This window comes from Macaca fascicularis, chromosome 1 (assembly GCF_037993035.2).
Source record: "Macaca fascicularis isolate 582-1 chromosome 1, T2T-MFA8v1.1".
In the NCBI taxonomy this organism is placed as follows: Eukaryota; Metazoa; Chordata; class Mammalia; order Primates; family Cercopithecidae; genus Macaca; species Macaca fascicularis.
In genome coordinates, this window is record NC_088375.1 from 40,022,747 (window position 1) to 40,043,769 (window position 21,023).

Consider the following 21,023-nt stretch of genomic DNA (forward strand, 5'->3'; position numbering starts at 1 on the left):
TAGAAAACATTTGCAGAACCTTGATCTATTGCATCATACACTGCTCTGAGAAGGGGCCAGGAGGGTTTATCAAGTGATGGACAAGCTCAATTCTAAAGACAATCCTAATACATTCTAACAAAAAACTATTATAGGGTTTTTAGATGCTGTTTTATCATATTTATTATTTTTGGCTACTATTTTAATGCATATCTGGTTGTTTCTTTTAATAGAAAATGCTCTATTAAGCTTTGTTTCTTAAGAAATAAATGTATTTATCAATTAATTATTAGGTAGAGTCTTAATTTTTTTTTTTTTTTTGAGACAAAGTCTCCCTCTGTTGCCCAAGCTGAAATGCAGTAGCATGATCTTGGTTCACTGCAACCTCCACCTCCTGGGTTCAGGTGATTCTTCCACCTGAACTCCGCAGTAGCTAATTTGTGGTACTCCCTGGGGGTGGCATGCGCCTCCCACAGGTGCACGCCACCATGCCCAGTTATTTTTTTTGTTTTTTATTTTTTGGTAGAGCTGGGGGTTTCACCATGTTGCCCAGGCTGGTCTCAAACTCCTGGTCTCAAGTGATCTGCCCACCTCAGTCTCCAAAAGGGCTAGGATTACAGGCGTGAGGTGTGAGTCACTGTACCCAGCCTGAGTCATAAATCTTTTTTATTTATTTATTTGTTTGAGATGGCATTTCACTCTTGTTGTCCAGGCTGGAGTGCAATGGCATGATCTTGGCTCACTGCAACCTCCGCCTCCTGGGTTCAAGCAATTCTCCTGTCTCAGCCTCCCAAGTAGCTGGGATTACAGGCATGCATCACCATGACTAGCTAATTATGTATTTTTAGTTGAGACAGGGTTTCTCCATATTGGTCAGGCTGGTCTTGAACTCCCGACCTCGGGTGATCCGCCCGCCTCAGCCTTCCAAAGTGCTAGAATTACAGGCGCAAGCCACCGCGCCCGGCCTAGTCATAAACCTTTTAAACCAAATGGGATGTTAATAGGGTGCTCATTTCACACATCCTTTTTTATTATTTATATTTAATATATATTTACAGTTACTTATTAATGAGTAACATTATATTACATTACATATTGCTCAGATTCAATCACTGAACTGAATTGTCTCAGGAATATACTTCACTCAAGTTTCCCAGGAGCCAAGGAGATTTGTTAAAGCTACTAAAATTTATATCCCTAAACTCACCTTTTGGCTGCATGATTGAGGCAGTTGGCGGAGATAATCTTACATTCTTAAAAATTACTATCAACAATTCATTGCCTACAAAATAATCCCCAGATTACTCAGCAAGTCATTCAAGTCCCTCATATATAATTCCAACGCATCTCTGCTTCCTCTCTTGCCACTTCCCCATCCCTGGGCTCTTCACATGAATGCTACATTTCAGCCCACACTGGAGTACTCATCATTCCCAAACATGTTCTTTCCCATCCCCATGCCTTTGTTTAAGCTCTTTCTACTGCCTGGCATGATCTTTACTCAACTTCCCTATGATGAGCTCCTACTTATCTTGCAACGTGCACATTAGATTAAACCTCCTTACCTTTATGAATTCTTCCTGGATTTCCCTGACTGAATCAGAAGCTTTGTTCATACCCCTGTTAGAGCATGTGTTATGCTGCTGTTCATGCTGGAAGTTGAGCTCCTTGTACCAACACTTGCAGCATGTTGATCTCTATATTGCCAGCAATTTGTAAAGTGCCTGACACATAGGAGGCATTCACAAAGCATTTGTCAAATGAATGAATGAGTGAAACTGAGAGCATCGGTTAAAATATCTAGCTAAGCACTAACTCACAGGTTTTGTTGTGAGTTGGTGTGGGAGATATGAGTAGACACACCGAAGAAAGACGCTTGGTTTTCAGGGCCATTTTGAGAAAAAACGGGATATTACTTTGGAAAAGAATGAAATAATATGCCGATGTTAAGTAATAGTTCTGTAAATTATTTGTCATCTCTCTTCTTAAGTAAATATTTAGTACTTTTCTCTGAGACTTAGAGAGAGGCTGTGTTAGCTGCTCTATTCAGAGATAAAAGAATGCCTCCTAGTTGGTCATAGCTAATGTTTGCTGTTCCATTAGATCTCCCAATTACAGAACCCAGAATCTTCAGCCTACTCTGCTCCCAGGTGAACATATTCAGGAAAGATGCAGCAAGCTGACCATCCACCTCATAATGCATAGGCTGTGTTTGGCTTTCAGATGCTGAGTCCCTGGTATGATGAGTTCCTGGATGAAGAGGACTACTGGTTTCTCCTTTTTACGGTAGGAAGGACTTTGGATTGGGAAGGAATCATGCGGATGAGGGAAGAAGAGAGAGTAATTGCTGTTTTAAAAGGCTTATGTGTTAAAGTAAATGAAATTGTTATTTTTCCTAGAGTCAACCAAAGATTGGCATGGTCCCTGTTGTTCTAAAGCTAAACCTCTCAAGGAAAAGGACTCAGTGCATAAGATGACTTTGAAAAAGTCACAATCATAGAAAATTTCTCCCTTATAGAAAATGAGTTCGATTAGAAAAGGGTGGAGGTTGGCATGTAAAGAAGCAATGGTTCTTAACAATTGAAAACAACCTGCGTAATAGCCGTATGACAGGGAGGCATGGAGCACTGAGTTATTACAAAACTATTGCTTCTGGTCTAATTCCTGTAACAAATACAGTCTTCCCCTCACCCTCTTCTCTTAGACACAGAATAAGTTCATCAGCTCCAGACAGCATAAAAGAGAATTTATAGGCAAAGAAGAGAACATTCTTCTTTATAAGAGGATTCAGCATTCTCTAGAGTTAAGCCAGGCTTTGGCTGACATGAAGGAAATGGACTATATGCAGTGGCGAAAGATAGCTACTGAGGACCTGAAACAAGGAGGGTCTCTTCAGGTAGAGCTGACATCTCCAGTGTTTCTCACAGGTCAGAGCAGTCACTGTAATTTTTTTGACCTTTACATATAGGCAACTGGAAAATAATATTTAACGTTTACTAATTATTTACTAAGCGTCAGCACTATGCAATGCAGAGATTACCTCATTTGATCATCAAAATAGCCTATGAGGTATGTACTAAGTAACTGAGGCACAGAGAGGATGTGACCTCCCCAGGGTCACAGTAAGTTGCAGTCAGGATTTGAATCCAGACAGAGTCACCGTAGAGCTCCCTGCTGGATCTGAGTGAGCCAGCGTGCTCAAGTGTAGCTAGACTCTTGCCCACCAAAGCATCACCACAGTTGATGCTGAATACTTCGTTTCATGCATCTGATAAGCATGTTCCACCTCACCACATTTCCTCCAGAATAAGGTCCAAGTGCATTTCTGTGAACATATTTTACAGTCACCCGCTTCCCTAACATAACACACCAGCCCACCCAGGCAGTGGAGAGATGTCGTTAGAAACAAAAGGCTTTGCTGTCCCGGAAGTCTGGGGTTACACCCGTACTCTCCTATTGACTTGTATGCTTGAGCAATGCATTTAACCTCTCTTTGACCCCCAGTTTTCTCATCTGTAAAATGAGAATAATAACAAACTTGTTGTGCTGGTGACCTGAGATCATCTATGAAAGCTATTAGTACAATGTTTGACAATCACTTAAGAGTTCAATACTGTAAATGTTAGTCATTATTATTCAAATTGAGCATACTGCTTTAATTATCTATGTTGAGACAGTTGGAATACTGCATATCTCTCAAACTTTGATCCACAATAAATATGTTTGACTTCATAATTACTTAAACATAAATATATACGTGTGCACATGTATATGGAAAAAAATTTCCAAAGCAATACTTGCCCTTATTACATAAGATGCTGTACTCCAACATTCTTTATTCTATTATGTTTCATGTCATATAAAAGCTAACAATGTCACCATTTATTTTTTGGCACACTTGTGAGTCATGACCTACACTTTGAAAAACATGGATAAAGAGTAAGCAAAAGGTTTGAAAATTCAGTTGTACCATTCATATGCTCTGTGAGCTTTGGCAAGTTACTCCATCTCTCTGAACCTAATTTCTTTATCTGTGCAGTGGAGATAATGGCCCCTAATTTGTTTAGGATTAGAGGTAATGCATTTACATAACAAGCAGGTGCTAAGTAAATCCGACTCTTTTTTAAAACTTTAATATGCACTCTATATACAAACCAAGATGCCCTGGAGGCTTGCCCCTCAGAGCCATGCTTGGGCATAAAATATTTAAATCTAGCATGAACAGGCCCTCTTTTTTAACCATAGAGATTCCACTCTCTCTCTAAATCCTGAGGATCTTAGATTCTTTCCCAGGAATCAAGACCAAGTAGAAGAAAACATGGCTGGTAAATTTCACCACACATATGTTGGGCAATGGGCATTACTTTGGGTGGCTATGGGGCACCAGGGATAGCCAGTAAGAATGTGAACCACCCTCCATGGAAGCTCCTTGTCCCTCTCCAAAGCACATATCATTACTTTCTCTATCACTGCTTTTTTGGAGCACAAGTCTGGCCTAATAAAGGGCCTTCTTTGCATTTGGCCAAGTCAGGGCCCTGAATCCCAGGTAGGCTGGTGTCTCAAGCTGTACCCTAAACTCACAGAGCACCAGAGCTAGAATACTATCTTTTTTTTTGAGATGGAGTGCAGTGGAACCATCACAGCTCACTGCAGCCATGACTTCCCAGACTGAAGTGATGCTCCCACCTCAGCTTCCTAAGTTGGTGGGACTACAGGCATGTACCACCACACCCAGCTAATTTTTTATTTTTTGTAGAGGTGGAGTCTTGTTATGCTGCCCAGGCCAGTCTTGAACTCCTGGGCTGAAGTCATTCTCCCGTCTTGGCTTCCCAAAGTGCTTGTATTAAAGATATGAGTGACCATGCCTGGCCTATGTGTGATACTTTTAAAAAATTATTTTTTTGTGTGATGGAGTTTCCCTTTGTCACCCAGGCTGGAGTGCAATGGTGCTATCTTGCCTCACTGCAACCTCTGCCTCCCAGGTTCATGCGATTCTCCTGCCTCAGCCTCCTGAGTAGCTGGGATTACAGGCACCTGCCACCACGCCCTGCTAATTTTTGTATTTTAGTAGAGACAGTGTTTCACCATGTTGGCCAGGCTGGTCTCGAACTCCTGACCTCAAGTGATCCACCTGTCTTGGCCTCCCAAAGTGCTGGGATTACAGGTGTGAGCCACCATACCCAACCACTATCATCTTTTATACAGGGAAACATGACTTCCAGAAAGGTGAAAAGACTTGCCCAAGGTTGCTCAGCAAGGAAGGAATTGATACAGGACCAGAAAACTGGATCCACTGCAGAAATAATCCACTGCTCATAACACTTATGGTCAGATTCCCCTTGATTATACATGATAAAGATGATGATGATGATGATGATGATGATGACATAAGAATAACTCACATTCATGAGTCCACACCCCAGTACTCTTTTTAGACTTAAATAGTATAGCTTCAGAAAGTACTGAACTACCTAGAGAGTTCCAGGAGAACTCTGTGCATTTAGATACACTCTAAATCCCAGAACTCACAACCCAAATGAATGTTTCTCCTCGATAGGAAGTAAGGTGCTACTATTCTGCTTCTGTTACCCAGATCATTGTTAAAACTTCTCTTGCTATCTCAGCCTCATTGTCTCACCACATTTTGGATACAAAAACGTATTCCCTCTCAATTCATGATGCATAACTTAAGATGATATATGGCTCTTTCTAGAAAACAATAATCCACTCCAAAGGACAATGATTTGTAACTATTGATAATATTCAGATATGTAAGTTAATTCTGAAAGTAATTCCTGAAGTTAGAGCTGAGAAAGGGAAAACATAGCATAGCATGTTCTTTGCCATTTGTTATTCTTAGGGGCTTCAATTTTTTTTGAAGCAATAGTAGAATGTTTGAAGTGCATTTGTAGGTGTGGTCTCACGCCTTTACTCCCCACACTTCAGGAGGCCAAGGCAGGAGTATTGCTAGAACCTAGGAGTTCAAGACTAGCCTGGGCAATATGGCAAAATCCCGTCTCTGCAAAAGAACAAATACTCAATCCCTCAACAGATGGATGCTTTGCAGGAGAAGCCATTCATTTGTATGAGTTACTTCTCATATATGAATTAAAAAAATAGTAGCTCTTTCAAGTCATATCTTGGTTACCCTAGCATCTCTCAGGCAAATAATCTCCATGGGTCAGTTTTCCTTAAGAAGGAGAGGATCTTCTCATTCTGGAGGGGAGAGGAGGCTTATTTCCTTGCTTATAATTTAGCTTAGGGAACTTGTATTATTTCTGTAAACATCCCATTAAAACACTATTGGCCTCTTTAAATAACCTTTTTTTTTTTTGAGACGGAGTCTCCCTCTGTCGCCCAGCTGGAGTGCAGTGGCCCGATCTTGACTCACTACAAGCTCCACCTCCCGGGTTCATGCCATTCTCCTGCCTCAGCCTCCCAAGTAGCTGGGACCACAGGCTCCCGCCACCATGCCCAGCTAATTTTTTTGTATTTTTAGTAGAGACGGGGTTTCACCATGTTAGCCAGGATGGTCTTGATCTCCTGACATAGTGATTCGCCCATCTCAGCCTCCCAAAGTGCTGGGATTACAGGTGTGACCCACTGCGCCCGGTATTTTAAAGGCAATACCTTCAACAAAAGTATATGAATCTTTGAACCTAGACTTTGGACAACTAAACTCTATCTCTGTTTTCCTTACTTCACAGACGTAACTAAAATGTCCTTTGAGGAGCTTTGCTACAAGAATCCAAAGATAGCCGTAGAGAAGATCAGTGACGACTACAAAGTATACTGTGAGAAAGCACCTAAAATAGGCAAGTGTTTAAAATCAGGGATAGACAAGGCAACTAGGTTTTTTCAAATCTAAGAGAACATCTGTAATCTTATGTTCCTTAAGGAACATAAGCCAAAGGAGGAACCATGCTTTGTTGGAAATGGAGAGGTGGTTAGGGGGTAATGACTATGTCTTTTTTCTCCTACAAAACCATAGAAGAGCATCATGAAAATAAGATGTAATCGTAAATGAATGAAGTGATGATGGTCAAGATTGTTCATTTCTACTTTCTTATCTAGTTATCACTCTGGGGTTTTAAATAATGTGGATTCTTCTTCTGTCAAGTTACTTGGAGGCTGAGATTTGTGAAGGGATGTTTGTTAAGGAGTGCTCTCGGGAATAATACCTATAAGAGAGTGAGGAAGGCAGGACTGGGGAGAGGCAGATGCTCATCTGTGGAGCAATCACAACAGGCCTCAGCAGATGCCATGAGAAGCTCTGATGCCAGCGTGGCCCTTCAGAGTTGTCCGTCGGTGAGGTAAGAAATTTAATTTCAGCTTTAGTTCTTCCACACGGATCCATAGGAGATGTGAATGCCCCTGCGGAGGATATAACCTAGGGTTTATAGCCAGGCAGTTTCCTTTGGCTGAAGCAACTTCCAGAAGGGGCCTCATCTCTGGGTCATCAGCAGAAAACACTCAGGCATCTAGGGAAATGAGCGCTTTGGCCCTGAAGGGAGATTCTGGGTAGTACCCAGTACCACCCACTACTGTCCATTTGCTTTGTATAGAAATTTCACCTCACCTTGGAGTAGCTCCTCCAGGAATCTGATGGTTTCTTGTCCTGGGAAACGTATTTGAGAAAGGCAGGCTCACATTACTCTACCTTATCTGAAGACCATTGCTAATACTCCTCTTCTTCCTCTCCTGCTCCCCATCCTAGATTCCTCTCATGCTCAGCTAGCACCTCTGCTGGTCTTGGGGTCTTACTAGACTCTCATCTCTGGGATATCTGAGCCCCTAGTCATCATGACTTCTCAGGCTGTGGCTGCTTCACTTGTGAACCTATCATACAAATTGGGCCAGGGAATACCAAGGGTGGCAAGTGAATTGTCCAGTATCCCTGCTATGTACCATGATCTTAATGATTAGGATCAATTACCCTATCAGTACAGTGACTCCTTTGCTTGCCTGCTGACTTCTCAGCATAAGGAGCTTAACGCGACTGAATACCTACTATTTCCTCTAGTAGAAGCATTCTGCCTCTAGGAACTAGGATCTCTAGACTGGCACTGTCCATTACAGAAGCCACTAGCCCCATATGGCCATTGAGCACTTGAAATGTGACTGGTACATGTGGGTAAATAAAATACACTGTTAAAATTAATTTCACCCTTTTCCTTTTAGCTTTTTCAATGTGACTACTAGAAAATTTTAGATTATATATGTGGCTCACATTGTATTTTTATTGGACAGCCCTGGTCTAGACCTACAGAACCTAAAGGTATAAAGATGACAAATTTCCCTAAGTCAGTCACTGATACTGAGAGGTAAATGGAACACTTCTTTCATTCCTTGGTATCTGGGCCCATGTATTCTACTACTGAAGACACACCTTATAATGGTCTTTGATTTATCCTGGAAGATGATGCCTCATTTTCCCAAGGTATGATCATTCACCCCCAGTATTCCGGTAGCTCCAAGCTGCTTTCACAGCTATGCCTTCAAAAAGTGGCTCCATCACTCTATCAAGCCAGTAGCTCTCAAAGGAAATAGAATTAGTAGATCTCATCCTCATGGTACCCATTGGCCATTGCCACACCTTCTTTGCTATGAAGTGTATCCCTTGGTCAGAGGCAATGTTATGTGAGATCCCATTGAGGAATCAATCACTTGTAAGTCCCGAGGTGGTGATGCTGTCTGAGACCTTGCAGGCAAGATACATATCAGTTCCAGTCAAAACGAATTGCTGCTCCTTCCAAAGTAGAAGGGGTTCAGTGTAATCAGTTTGTCACTAAGTGGCTGGTTTTTATTAGGGATGTTACTATACTGGGGGCTCTGCATTTGTTTCTGTTGCCTGCAACTTGAGTGTTTGGCACTCAAACATGGGCACATGCTGTTGGTCTGTACATAGCCTCCATCACTGCCACCTAGAGCTCTGTCCACGAGCTCACTGTGCCAGCACTGGAGTGGCTTATGACAGAGCCTTGCTGGCATCAACCAGCAGAGTGTCATTTTGTCTGCTTGGTTGTTTAGTGTCTCTTTCATGGTAGTTGTTTTTTGGTGGGCTTTAAGACAGAATACAAAGATCTTCCCACGTCATGTTTATTCTCCTCGTTCCATCCACATGTGTATATTTCCAGACCTGTTCTTCCCCAGTACTCTAATCTTCCTCCTTTTAAGCCCCTGGCTTACCAGCCAAGCCATTCATCACTGCCCATGAGTATGTATATGTTCTTACCCTGGGCTACTTCTCTTTCCACACAAACGAATGCACAGGTTCACTGCCCAAAGTTCTGCTCATGGGGTCGCAGGGGATTTTCTCTCCCCATCATCTTTCAGGATCACCACCGAGAAGGGCTTCAGCTATTCATTTTCACCAATGGACCATTGAGATGGTCCATTCATGAAACAGGTTCAGCTTTTTTCCTCTCCTGTCAGCTGGTCATCAATGTGACCAGCCATAGATGTGATGACAGTGAAGTGGCAGTGCCACAGTAGTAATGACATGGGTGTCTGGGTCACCTGCTTAGGTAGTTTCTTGTACCTTCTGACCTGCCTCTTGCCTGATTCCAGATGTACCATTTCCATTTTATGATGAATTACTGTTGGGCCACCTATGACTGGGTCATCTTGAATAACCCAGCTTATGATGGTATAGTAGTCTATTCTCACACTGCTATAAAGAAATACCTGAGGCTGGGTAATTTATAAAGAAAAGATATTTAATTTAGCTCATGGTTCCACAGGCTATATGGGAAGCATAATGCTGGCATCTGCTTGGCTTCTGGGGAGGCCTCAGAAAATTTACGGTAATGACAGAAGGTGAAAGGGGAGCCAGAACTTCACTTGGTTGGAGCCAAAGGAAGAAAGGGGGACGTGCTACACACTTAACCAATCAGATATCATGAGAGCTCACTCATGATGGTGAGGACAGTACCAAGGATGTGATAATCCATTCATAAGAAACCGTCCCATGAACTAATAATCTCCTACCAGGCCCCACTTCCAACATTGGAGATTATATTTCAGCATGATATTTGGGCGGGGACACAGATCCAAACCATATCAGATGGGTAGGTCTGTCTTTCTGCTCACTTGATATCACATGGACAGGCTCTCTTACTTTACCATAGCTCAATAGCACATTCAAGTATTTTTTGAGTAGTGTAGTTTTTTGCTGCAGATAACATGGTCTTACTCCAGAACTTTACGGATCTATTTCAAAATTATCCTTTTCAGGTTTGTCATAAACTCCATTGTCTTTTCCCACTACTGATACTCCTAAAACCATGGGCTCTGTTGTGTTGTATGGCCTAAGTGGTAGGGCTATTTATACCAGAACCTTGACTTGCAGCAAAAATATTTTCCTACTCTCGGTCCCCCTAACATCTGGCAGCCTTATATTTCAGAAAAGTATTTTCAAGTGTGAAATATGCTGTTTCTAAAACATAAAGAAGTCTACCAGATTTTATGCTTCCTTCTTAGTAGTGAAAGATGAAATGCAATCTACGTCCTTTATTTTGGAGAGGATGTCCAAATATGCACCAGATCACACTGGATTCTAGAACCTTTACTGATATGGTGGACCATTCAGTCTTGGTAGGATTTATTCACCTCTGAAGCATATGTGTCTTACTAAGGCCCCCAAAATGCTTAACCTTTATTGTTTATCTTGCCCAATGTATATGGTACATGTGATACGATGCATATGATACTATTGATAATGTGGACTAATATAGTATCTAGATGGTTTGGGGCCCATTGAATTACATTATGTCAGAGGGTAGAAAAGTTAATATAATAATGGCAAGACAGTAAATACATATGCTGTCCTTCCTACATCAATGTGAACTGCTTCTTGTCCTTCTTTATGATAGGAATGAAAAAGAGACAGAAAGATAGACAGACAGATAGATAGATAATAGACTGTGTGTATGTGTGTGTGTGTGCATGTGTGTGTGTCTGTGTATCTTTTTTAGGAGATATATATTTTATATATATATTTTATTGTTTACTCAGAATTCACTCAGGAGCAGGTTGTTTAGTTTCCATGTATGGTTTTGAGTGATCTTTTTAGTGATTTTCTTAGTGATTTCTATCTTTATTGTGCCATGGGCCAACAGTGTGGTTGGTATAAATTCAGTTTTTTGTTTGCTGAGTTGTTTTATGGCTGATTATGTGGCCAATTTTTTTTTTTTTTTTTTTTTTTTTGAGAGAGTCTTGCTCTTGTCGCCAAGCCTGGAGTACAATGGCACGATCTTGGCTCACTGCAACCTCCACCTCCTGGGTTCAAGCAATTCTCCTGCCTCAGCCTCCTGAAGAGCAGGGATTACAGGCGCCCACCACCACACTTGGCTAATTTTTGTATTTTTAGTAGAGATGGGATTTCACCATGTTGGCCAGGCTGGTCTCGAACTCCTGACTTCAGGTGATCTTCCTGCCTCAGGCTCCCAAAGTGCTGGGATTACAGGTGTGAGCCACTGCACCTGGCTCTTATGTGGCCAATTTTATAGTATGTTCCATGTGCAGATGAGAAGAATGTATGTTCTGTTGTTTTGGGGTGAAAATGTCTGTAGATGTCAGTTAGGTCCATTTGGGTCAAGTGTTGTGTTCAGGTCTGGAAAATGTTTGTTAGTTTTCTGCCTCAAATATCTAATACCATCAGTGGGGTGTTGAAGTCTCCCACTGTTTTTGTGTGATTGTCTAAGTGTCTTTGCAGGTCTCCAAGAACTTATTTTATGATCCTGGGACCTCCTGTATTGGTTGCATACATATGTATTTAGGATGGGTAAGTCTTGCTGAATTAAACCTCTACCATTATGTAATGCCTTCATTTGTCTTTTTTGATTGTTGTTGATTTAAAGACTGTTTTGTTTGAAATTAGAATAGCAACCTCTGCCTTTTTTGTTTGTTTTCCATTTGCTTGGTAGATTTTCTCCATCTCTTTACTTTGAGCCTATGGGTATCTTTGCATGTGAGATGATTCTCTTGAAGATAGTAAAGAGTTGGGTCTTGCTTGTTTGTCCAGCTTGCCACTCTGTGCCTTTTACTTAGGACATTTAGCCTATTTACATTCAAGATTAATATTGATAGGTGTGGATTTGATTCTGTCCTCATTAGCTGGTTATTATGCAGACTTGATTTTGTAGTTGCCTTATAGTGTCAATGGTCTATGTACTTAAGTGTGCTTTTGTGGTAGTCAATAACAGTCTTTCATTTCCATATTTAGCACTCCCTTAAGGACCTCTTGTAAGACAGATCTGGTGGCAACAAATTCCCTTAGCATTTGCTTGTCTGAAAGGTTAGATACTAGATTCTTATCAGATATATGATTTGCAAATATTTACTTCCATTCTGTGGGCTGTATTTTCACTATCTCGATAATGTTCTTTGATGCACAAAAGTTTTCAATTTTGGTGAAGTCCAATTTGTGTTTTCTTTCATTTTTGCTTGTGCTTTTAGTGTCATATTTAAAAATTTTTGCCAAATCCGTGGTCTTGAAGATTTACCTCTTTGTTTTATCCAAGAGCTTTAAAGTATTAGCATCTACACTTAAGTTTGTTATTCATTTTGAGTTACTTTTTTTGTGTGGTGTGAGGAAAGAGTTTAACTTCATTCTTTTGTATATGGATAGTCAATTGATCCAGCACCATTTGTTGAAGAGACTCTTCTTTCCCCCCATTGAAAGGTGTAGACATGCTAGTCAAAAATAAATTGACTGTATATGTATGTTTTTATTTTTGGAATCAAAATTCAATTCCACTGATCTCTATGTTTATTTTTATGCTAGTACCACACTATTTTGATAACCATATTTTGTAGTAAGTTTTTAAATCAGGAGATGTGAGTCCTTCAATTTTATTTTTTCAAGATAGTTTTGGCCATTTGGGATAGCTTGCAATTCTATGAGTTTTTGGACCAACTTTTCCATTTCTTCAAAAAATAATCATTAGGGTTTGGATTGAGATTGCACTGAATCTGTAGATCATTTTGGGTAGTATTGCCATATTCAATCTTCCAATTTATGAACACAGGATTTATTTTTCTTTAATTCTTCTTTAATTTATTTCAGCAACACTTCGTAATTTTTAGTTTACAAGTTTTACATTTTCATGATTACATTTATAAGTATTTAATTCTTTCTGATGCTATTGTAAGTGGATCTATTTTTATTTCATTTCAGATTGTTCATTGTTAGTATATAGAAATACAACTGATTATTGCATATCGAACTTGTATCCTAAAACTTTGCTTGATTTGTTTACTAGGCTTAATAGTATTTTGTGGATTCTTTAGAATTTTCTATACATTGGATCGTGTCACATGTCACCTCTGAATAAAATAGCTTTGCTTGTACCTTCCCAATATGGACATTTTTCTTTTCTTTTCTTGCATAAGTGCTCTGGCTAAATGCTCTGGCTAGAACTTCCAGTACAATGCTAAATAGAAACAGTGAAAGAAGGCATCCTTGTCTTCTTCCTGAGCTGAGGGGCAAAACTTTCAGCCTTTCACCATTGACTATGTTTCCTGTGACTTTGCCCTTTATCATGTTGAGGATGTTTTCTTCTTATTTCTAGTTTGTTGGATGATTTTATCATGAAAGAGTGTTGGATTTTGTCAAATGCTTTCTCTCCATCAATTGAGATGATTATTTTTCATTGAGTCTTTCTTTCTATCTTTCTTTGTTTTTTTTTTTTGTTTTTTTTTTTTTTGAGACAAGGTCTTGCTCTGTCACCCAGGCTGGAGTGCAGTGGTGCAATCTCAGCTCACTGCAACCTCCACCTCCCAGGTTCAAGCAGTTCTCCTGCCTCAGCCTCCGGAGTAGCTGGGATTATAGGTATGTGCCATTATGCCTGGCTAATTTTTGTAGTTTTAGTAGAGATGGGGTTTCACCATGTTGTCTAGGATGGTCTTGAACTCCTGACCTCAAGTGATCCTCCTGCCTCTGCCTCCCAGAGTGCTGGGATTACAGGCGTGAGCCACTATGTCCGGCCTTGATGTGTAAACTCCTGTTAATATTCTACTGGATTTGATATGTTCACATTATACGTATTGAGGATTTTTGTGTCTATATCCATAAGGAATGTTGGTCCATAGCTTTTGTGGGTTGCCTTTGTCTGATTTATTATCAGGATCATGCTTACCTCAGAATGAGTTAGGAAGCATCTCCTCTTCTTCAATATTTTGACAGAGTTTAAGAAGAATTGATGTTAATTCTTCTTGAAATGTTATGTAGAATTTATTAGTGAAGTCATCAGGTCCTGAGCTTTTCTTTGTTGGGTGGTTCTTGATTATTGGTTCAATCTCCCATTCGAACTGTTTATTTTTTCTTGGGTAAGTTTTAGAAGTTTGTGCATTTCTTGAACTTTGTTTATTTAGATTACTTAATTTGTTGCCATAAAATTGTTTATAGTAGTCTCTTATAATCCTTTTTATTTCTGTAAGTTTGGTTGTAATATTTTCACTTTTATTTCTGGTGTTAATAATTTAATTCTTTTCCCTTTTTTCTTGATAAGTCTAGCTAAATGTTTGTCAATTTTGTTATCTTTTCAAAAGAAAAAGCTGTTGTTTTTGTTGATGGTCTCTATTGCTCTCAGAGAGTAGATGCTTCTGCTCCCTATTTTGTTTACCTCCATTCTGGTCTTTATTATTCCTTTCTTCTGCTGGTTTTAGATTTAGCTTGGCTGGGTGCAGTGCCTCATACCTGTAATCCCAGCACTTTGGAGGCCAAGGCAGAAGGATACCTTGAACCTAGGAATTTGAGACCAGCCTGAGCACATAATGAGACCCTGCCTCTACAAAAAATTAAAAAATTAACCAGGCGTAGTGGCACATGCCTGTAGTCCCAGCTACTTGTGAGGCTGGGGTGGGAGGATTGCTTGAGCCCAGGAAGCTGAGGCTGCAGTGAGCTATGATCACGCCACTGTACTCCCACCTAAGCAACAGAGTAAGACCCCATCTCTAAAAAAACAACAACAAAAACAGATTTAGCATCCTCTTCTTTATCTAGTTCCTGAAACTGTAAGGCTAGATTATTTACTTGGTATCTACTTTTTTAATATCTGCATTTATAAGGTTTTTTTTGAGCAGTGTTTTCACTGCATCCCATAGGCTTTGGCATGTGATGTTTTTATTTTCGTTTAGCTCAAAATTAATGTACTTTTCAAGGTGCCCAACATCATCGATCAGAGAAATGCAGATTGAAACTACAATGTGATGTCATCTCACCCCAGTTAAAATGGCTTATATCCAAAAGACAGGCAATAATAAATGATGGCAAGGATGTGGAGAAAAAGAAACCCTTGCACACTGTTGGTGGCAATGTAAATTAGTACAACCACTATGGAGAACAATTTGGAGGTTCCTCAAAAAACTAAAAATAGAGCTATCATAAGATCCAGCAACCCCACTGCTGGGTATACCCAAAAGAAAGGAAATCAGTTATCGAAGAGTTATCTGCACTCCCATGTTTGTTATAGCACTGTTAACGATAGCCAAGATTTGGAAGCAACCTACATGTCCATCAAGATGGACATGGATAAAGAAATGGATCCAGATGAATGGATAAAGAAAATGTGCTCCTATACACAATGGAATAGTATTCAGCCATAAAAAGATACTATTCAATCATGTGCAACAACATGGATGGAACTGGAGGTCATTATGTTAAGTGAAATATGCCAGGCACAGGAAGACAAACATCGTGTGTTCTCACATATTTGTGGGATCTAAAAATCAAAACAATTGAATTCATGGAGATAGAGAGTAGAAGGATGGTTACCAGAGGCTAGGAAGGGTAGTTGTGGGGTTGGGGGAGGGTGAGTTGTGTAGGGTGGTGAGGGGGAGATAAGGATAGTTAATGGGTACAAAAAAGTAATTTGAATGAATAAATCCTAGTATTTGATAGCACAACAGAGTGACTATTTTCAATAATAATTTAATCATACATTTTTAAATAACTAAAAGAACATAATTGGATTGTTTGTAACACAAAGGATAGATGCTTGAGTGGATGAATACCCCATCTTTCATGATGTAACAATTCTATATTGCATGCCTGTATCAAAACATCTCATATATCCCATGAATATATACACCTGAATACTCACAAAAATTAAAATTTAAAAAAAAAACAAAGTTATCGTGCTTTTCAGCCCCACAATTTTTATTTGGTACCTTTTGTAATTTCTCTCTCTCTTTTTTTTTTTTTGAGACAGAGTCTCATTCTGTCACCCAGGCTGGAGTGCAGTGGTGCAGTCTTGGCTCACTGCAACCTCTGCCTCCCAGGTTCAAGCGATTCCCCTGCCTCAGGCTCCTGAGTAGCTGGGACTACAGGTACACACCACCATGCCCAGCTAATTTTTGTATTTTTAGTAGAGATGGGGTTTCACCATGTTGGCCAGACTGGTCTCCAACTCGTGACCTCAGGTGATCGCTTACCTACAGCCTCCCAAAGTGCTAGGATTACAGGTGTGAGTCACCATGCCCGGCCAGTTTGGCACTCTCTTTTGGTGAGACATCATTCTCCCGGGTATTTGTAAGTTTCTTTGTCCATGGTTTCCTTTAGTTCTTTGAGCATATCTGAGACAATCGATTTAAAGACTAGTAAGTACAATGGCTGGACTTCTCATGGACAATTTGGTTCTTTTTTCCTGTGAATGGGCCATGCTTTGTGTGTGTGTGTGTGTGTGTGTGTGTGTGTGTGTACCTCATAGTTTTTTGTGAAGACTGGACTTTTTAATATCATAATGTAGCAATTGTGGAAATTAGATTCTCCCAAGGAAATTAGAAACTCCCCAGGATTTGTTGTTCTGCCTTTGGGGTTGGTGTTGTTTATTTAGTGACTTTTCTCAACTATTTTTGTAAAGTCTGTATTCTTTGTCATATGTGGCCACTGAAGTCTTAGTCCTGTTAGCCTGTGGTCATATAGTGTTTTGACAGTTTCCGTAAATTCTTGGAGCCAAAAAAGAAAACAAAAGAAGAAAAAAATAAATTACCGGTCTTTGTAGATTGGCTCTGTGTTGGGATGCTCTTTCAACACGTAGCTAGCCAGGCCACTTATGTAACTCTTCTTTAGCCTTCACTCCTCGCTTGCCTGGAAACTAAATTTCAGCCAGAGGTGAAAGTTTGGGGTCTTCTAATGCCTTTTCTGAGCATACATCCAGTTCTAGGTATGTATATGGACTTCTTGATTCTCTGGTATACATACAAGCTTTGAAAACTCTTATTACCCCCTATGTATCCTTCCCCAACTTCATCTTTTCCCAGCTTTTTGGTCTGTCAAATGCTATCCCAACTGTTGTCCCTAGGCCCAAGCTGTGGTGGTCAGTACTTGTGTCCTTAAATTCTTTTAGTCATTTCTCTTGGGAAGCCTCCCCAGCCTTGGAAACACTCCAAGTACGGCAAAATAAAGGCTAGTCCTTGTGTCAGTTGTTCAGGGAGCCAGATAACTTTAGGTCAAAACAAACAACCACAATTTTTTGAAAATAAGATTCATATTTTGCCTTCTGGCACTAGCAACCTGCATTACAATATGGGCTGCTGTCATCATGGCCACCACTGATGTGGAGATTGGGGGTGGGGGGTATGTGGACAATTTAAAATGCCACACTTTCTTTACCATGATGCATCCTCATCCTTCTTCACCAAGACTTTCCCTGGTTGTCATAAGTTCTTGACTAGATTCAAGAATTCTCCAAAGCTCTGATTCTCACCATTTTTGTCATATCCTTAGTTGCTTTTGTGGAGGGATGAAGTCTGGGAGCTCCCTCCTTTGCTATTTTCTGTGACATCATTTCCTGCTATATCTTTTAATCCATGGATTTGGCATATTCCTCCATTTATTCATGTATTCATTAATTTCTATTTAAAACTAATAATTTTTATAGTTTTCTACTTAATATTATTATATATTTTCTATTATATTTATTTCTAGACCTTTGATGTTTTCTGATGCACTTATAAATGATGTTTTCTGATGTACTTATAAATTTTTAAAGTTTTATTTTTAACTTTGTCTGGCATATAGAAATATAATTGATTTTTATGTAATAGACCAGTGTTTCAAAACTGTACTGAATTAGCTAATTCTACAAGTTCATCTGCAAATTCCTTTGATACACACAATTATGTCCTCTGTGAATAAAGAGTTTCATTTTTTAAGATATTTATATATTTGATTTTCCTTTATTACCTTATTGCTCTTCCTAGGTCTTCCATTACCTTTTTAGATAGATGTGGCATTACGTTGAGACACCCTTGCCTCAATCTCAATCTCAATTTAATCACAGATTTAATCTCTTCAAAATATATAGGACTGTTTAGATTTTCTGTTTCTTTTTATGCCATTTTAGTATGTTGTATATTTTATGAATTTGGCAATTTCATTTGACATTTCAAATATATTGACATGAAGTTACTTGTGATACTCTCATTATATTTAAATGTCTATAATACATGTAATGTTGAGTGCAGTATTCTGTATATGTTAGTTAGGTGTATTTGGCTAAGCACATTCACGTTTTCTATATTTTTACTGATAGTTTTCGTTTTCATTTCTATCAGTTAGAAGAGACATTACTAATCTCCCACTCTGGATTTTTTCATTTATCTTTTTAGTACTTTCAATTTTTGCTTTATTTGAGTCTACATTGTTAGATGCAAGCAAATTTGGAATTACAGACCCCTGCTAGAATAATTATTTTTCTCTAATAACACTTCCTGCTTTATAGTCTTTGTCTCCATTTGAATAGTCATTACCTTTTTTCCCATCTTTTTATTGTTTAATATCCCTTTGTTCTTATATTTAAGCTAAGCCCCTTTTAAGCCTAATCTTGTTTCTTATATTTTTGTTTCCATTTAAATCCAATCTGACAATTGCCTTTTAGTAAGCATATTTAGTCCAATTACATTTGATATTATTACTCCTACATTGGGTTTAAAATGCTACCATACCATTTCAAGTTTTTTTTTAATGCTGCTGTAATAGATGTACATAGTTTCAGGGTACATGTGACAATTAAACACATTCACATAATTTGTAAAGATAAAATTGGTATACTTGGGAGATCCATCACCCTAAATATTTGTTTTTCTTTGCACTGGAACCATTAACATTCTTCTCTTCTGGCTAGCTTGAAATATATAATAGATTGTTGTAAGCTATATTGCTATATTCACCCTGCTCATCTTTCTCTTTTTTTTTTTTTTTTTTTTTTTGAGACAGAGTTTCGCTTTTGTTGCCCAGGCTGGAATGCAATGGCACCATCTCGGCTCACTGCAAACTCCACCTTCCGGGTTCAAGCGATTCTCCTGCCTCAGTATCCCAAGTACTGGGATTACAGGCATGTGCCACCATGCCCGGCTAATTTTGTATTTTTAGTAGAGACACGGTTTCTCCATGTTGGCCAGGCTGGTCTCGAACTCCCAACCTCAGGTGATCTGACTGCCTTGGCCACCCAAAGTGCTGGGATTACAGGTGTGAGCCACCGCGCCTGGCCTCACCTTGCTCATCTTTCTAACACTAGGTCTCATTTCTTCTATCAAACCACATATTTATACTCATTAATCAATTTCTTTCTTTCCTCCTTCCCCCTAATCTTTGCAGCCTCTGGTAACCACCAATCATACTCCTTGTCTTCATGAAATCCCTTTTTAACTCCCACATATGAGTAAGAACATGTGATATTTGTCTTTTTGTGCTTGGCTTATTTCACGTAACATAATGACCTCCAGTTTCATTCATGTTGCTGCAAAAGACAGGATTTCATTCTTTTTTGTGGCTGGATAATATTCCATTGAGTATATGTACCATGTTTTCTTTATCCATTCATCTTTTGATGATTACTTAGGTTGATCTCATATCTTGGCTATTGTGAATAGTACTACAATGAACATTGGAGTGCAGATTTCTTTTTTCTTTTTTGGGACAGAGTCCCTCTGTCACTCAGGCTGGAGTACAGTGGTGCAATCATGGCTCACGGCAGCCTTGACCTCTTGGACTCAAGCAATTCTTCCACCTCAACCTCCTCGAGTAGTTGGGACCACAGGCACATGCCACCACACCCGGCTAATTATTTTATTGTTTTAGAGATGGGGTTTTGGCATGTTGCCCAGGCTGATCTCGAACTCCCGGGCTCAAACAATCCACCCACTTCAGCCTCTCAACGTGCTGATAGTGTGAGCCACCATGCCCGGCCCAGATGTTTTTTTTGATATGTTGATTTTCTTTCTTTAAAATACATACCCAGTAGTAGAATTGCTGTGTTATATGGTAGTTCTATTTTTAATTTTCCGAGAAACCTCCATACTATTTTCCTACTGGCTGTATTAATTTACATTCCTACCGACAATGTGCAGGTGTTTTCCTTTTTACACAATCTCACCAGCATCTGTTACTCTGTCTTTTTGATAAAAAGCCATTTTAACTAGGATGAGATCATATCTCATTGTAGTTTTGTTGCTGTTGTTATTTTTGTTGGATGTTGTTGTTGTTGTTATTGTTCTTGAGATGGAGTTTCCGCTCTTGTTGCCCAGGCTAGAGTGGAATGGTGTGATTTTGGCTCACTGCAACCTCTGCCTCCCGGGTTCAAGTGATTCTCCTGCCTCAGCCTCCTAAGTAGCTGGGATTATAGGCGCCCACCACCACACCCAGTTAATTTTGTATTTTTAGTAGAGACGAGGTTTCACCATGTTGGTCAGGCAGGTCTTGAACTCCTGACCTCAGGTGATCCACCCACCTGGGCCTCCCAAAGTGCTGGGATTACAGGCGTGAGTGACTGCGCCTGGCTGTCATAGTTTTGATTTGCATTTCACTGATGATCAGTGATGTCGAGCATTATTTCATACACCTGTTTACTATTTGTATGTTTTCTTTTGAGAAATGTCTATTCAGATTTTTTGCCCATTTTTAAATTGGATTATTTGGTTTGCTGTTGAGTTGTTTGAGCTTCTTATATATTCTGGTTATGAATCCCTTTTCAGGTAGGTAGTCTGCAAATATTTTCTCCCAGCCTATGTGTTGCCTGTTTATTTTGATAATTGTTTTC

The 21,023-nt window shown here is 39.6% G+C and overlaps 1 protein-coding gene across 3 annotated transcripts in view; it reads left to right on the plus strand.

The window, feature by feature from the left end:
• The window catches only part of RGSL1 (regulator of G protein signaling like 1), a 102,544-nt gene that overhangs the window by 32,307 nt on the left and 49,214 nt on the right, over positions 1-21,023 (plus strand). For 2 of the 3 annotated variants that reach the window (XM_005540166.4, XM_065535660.1), the window contains 3 exons: positions 2,203-2,265; positions 2,684-2,906; positions 6,687-6,794. In XM_005540166.4, coding sequence (XP_005540223.3) covers positions 2,203-2,265; positions 2,684-2,906; positions 6,687-6,794 — 394 coding nt within the window. The remainder of the gene's footprint in view (positions 1-2,202; positions 2,266-2,683; positions 2,907-6,686; positions 6,795-21,023) is intronic. The other variant, XR_012429840.1, reaches the window with a different exon arrangement.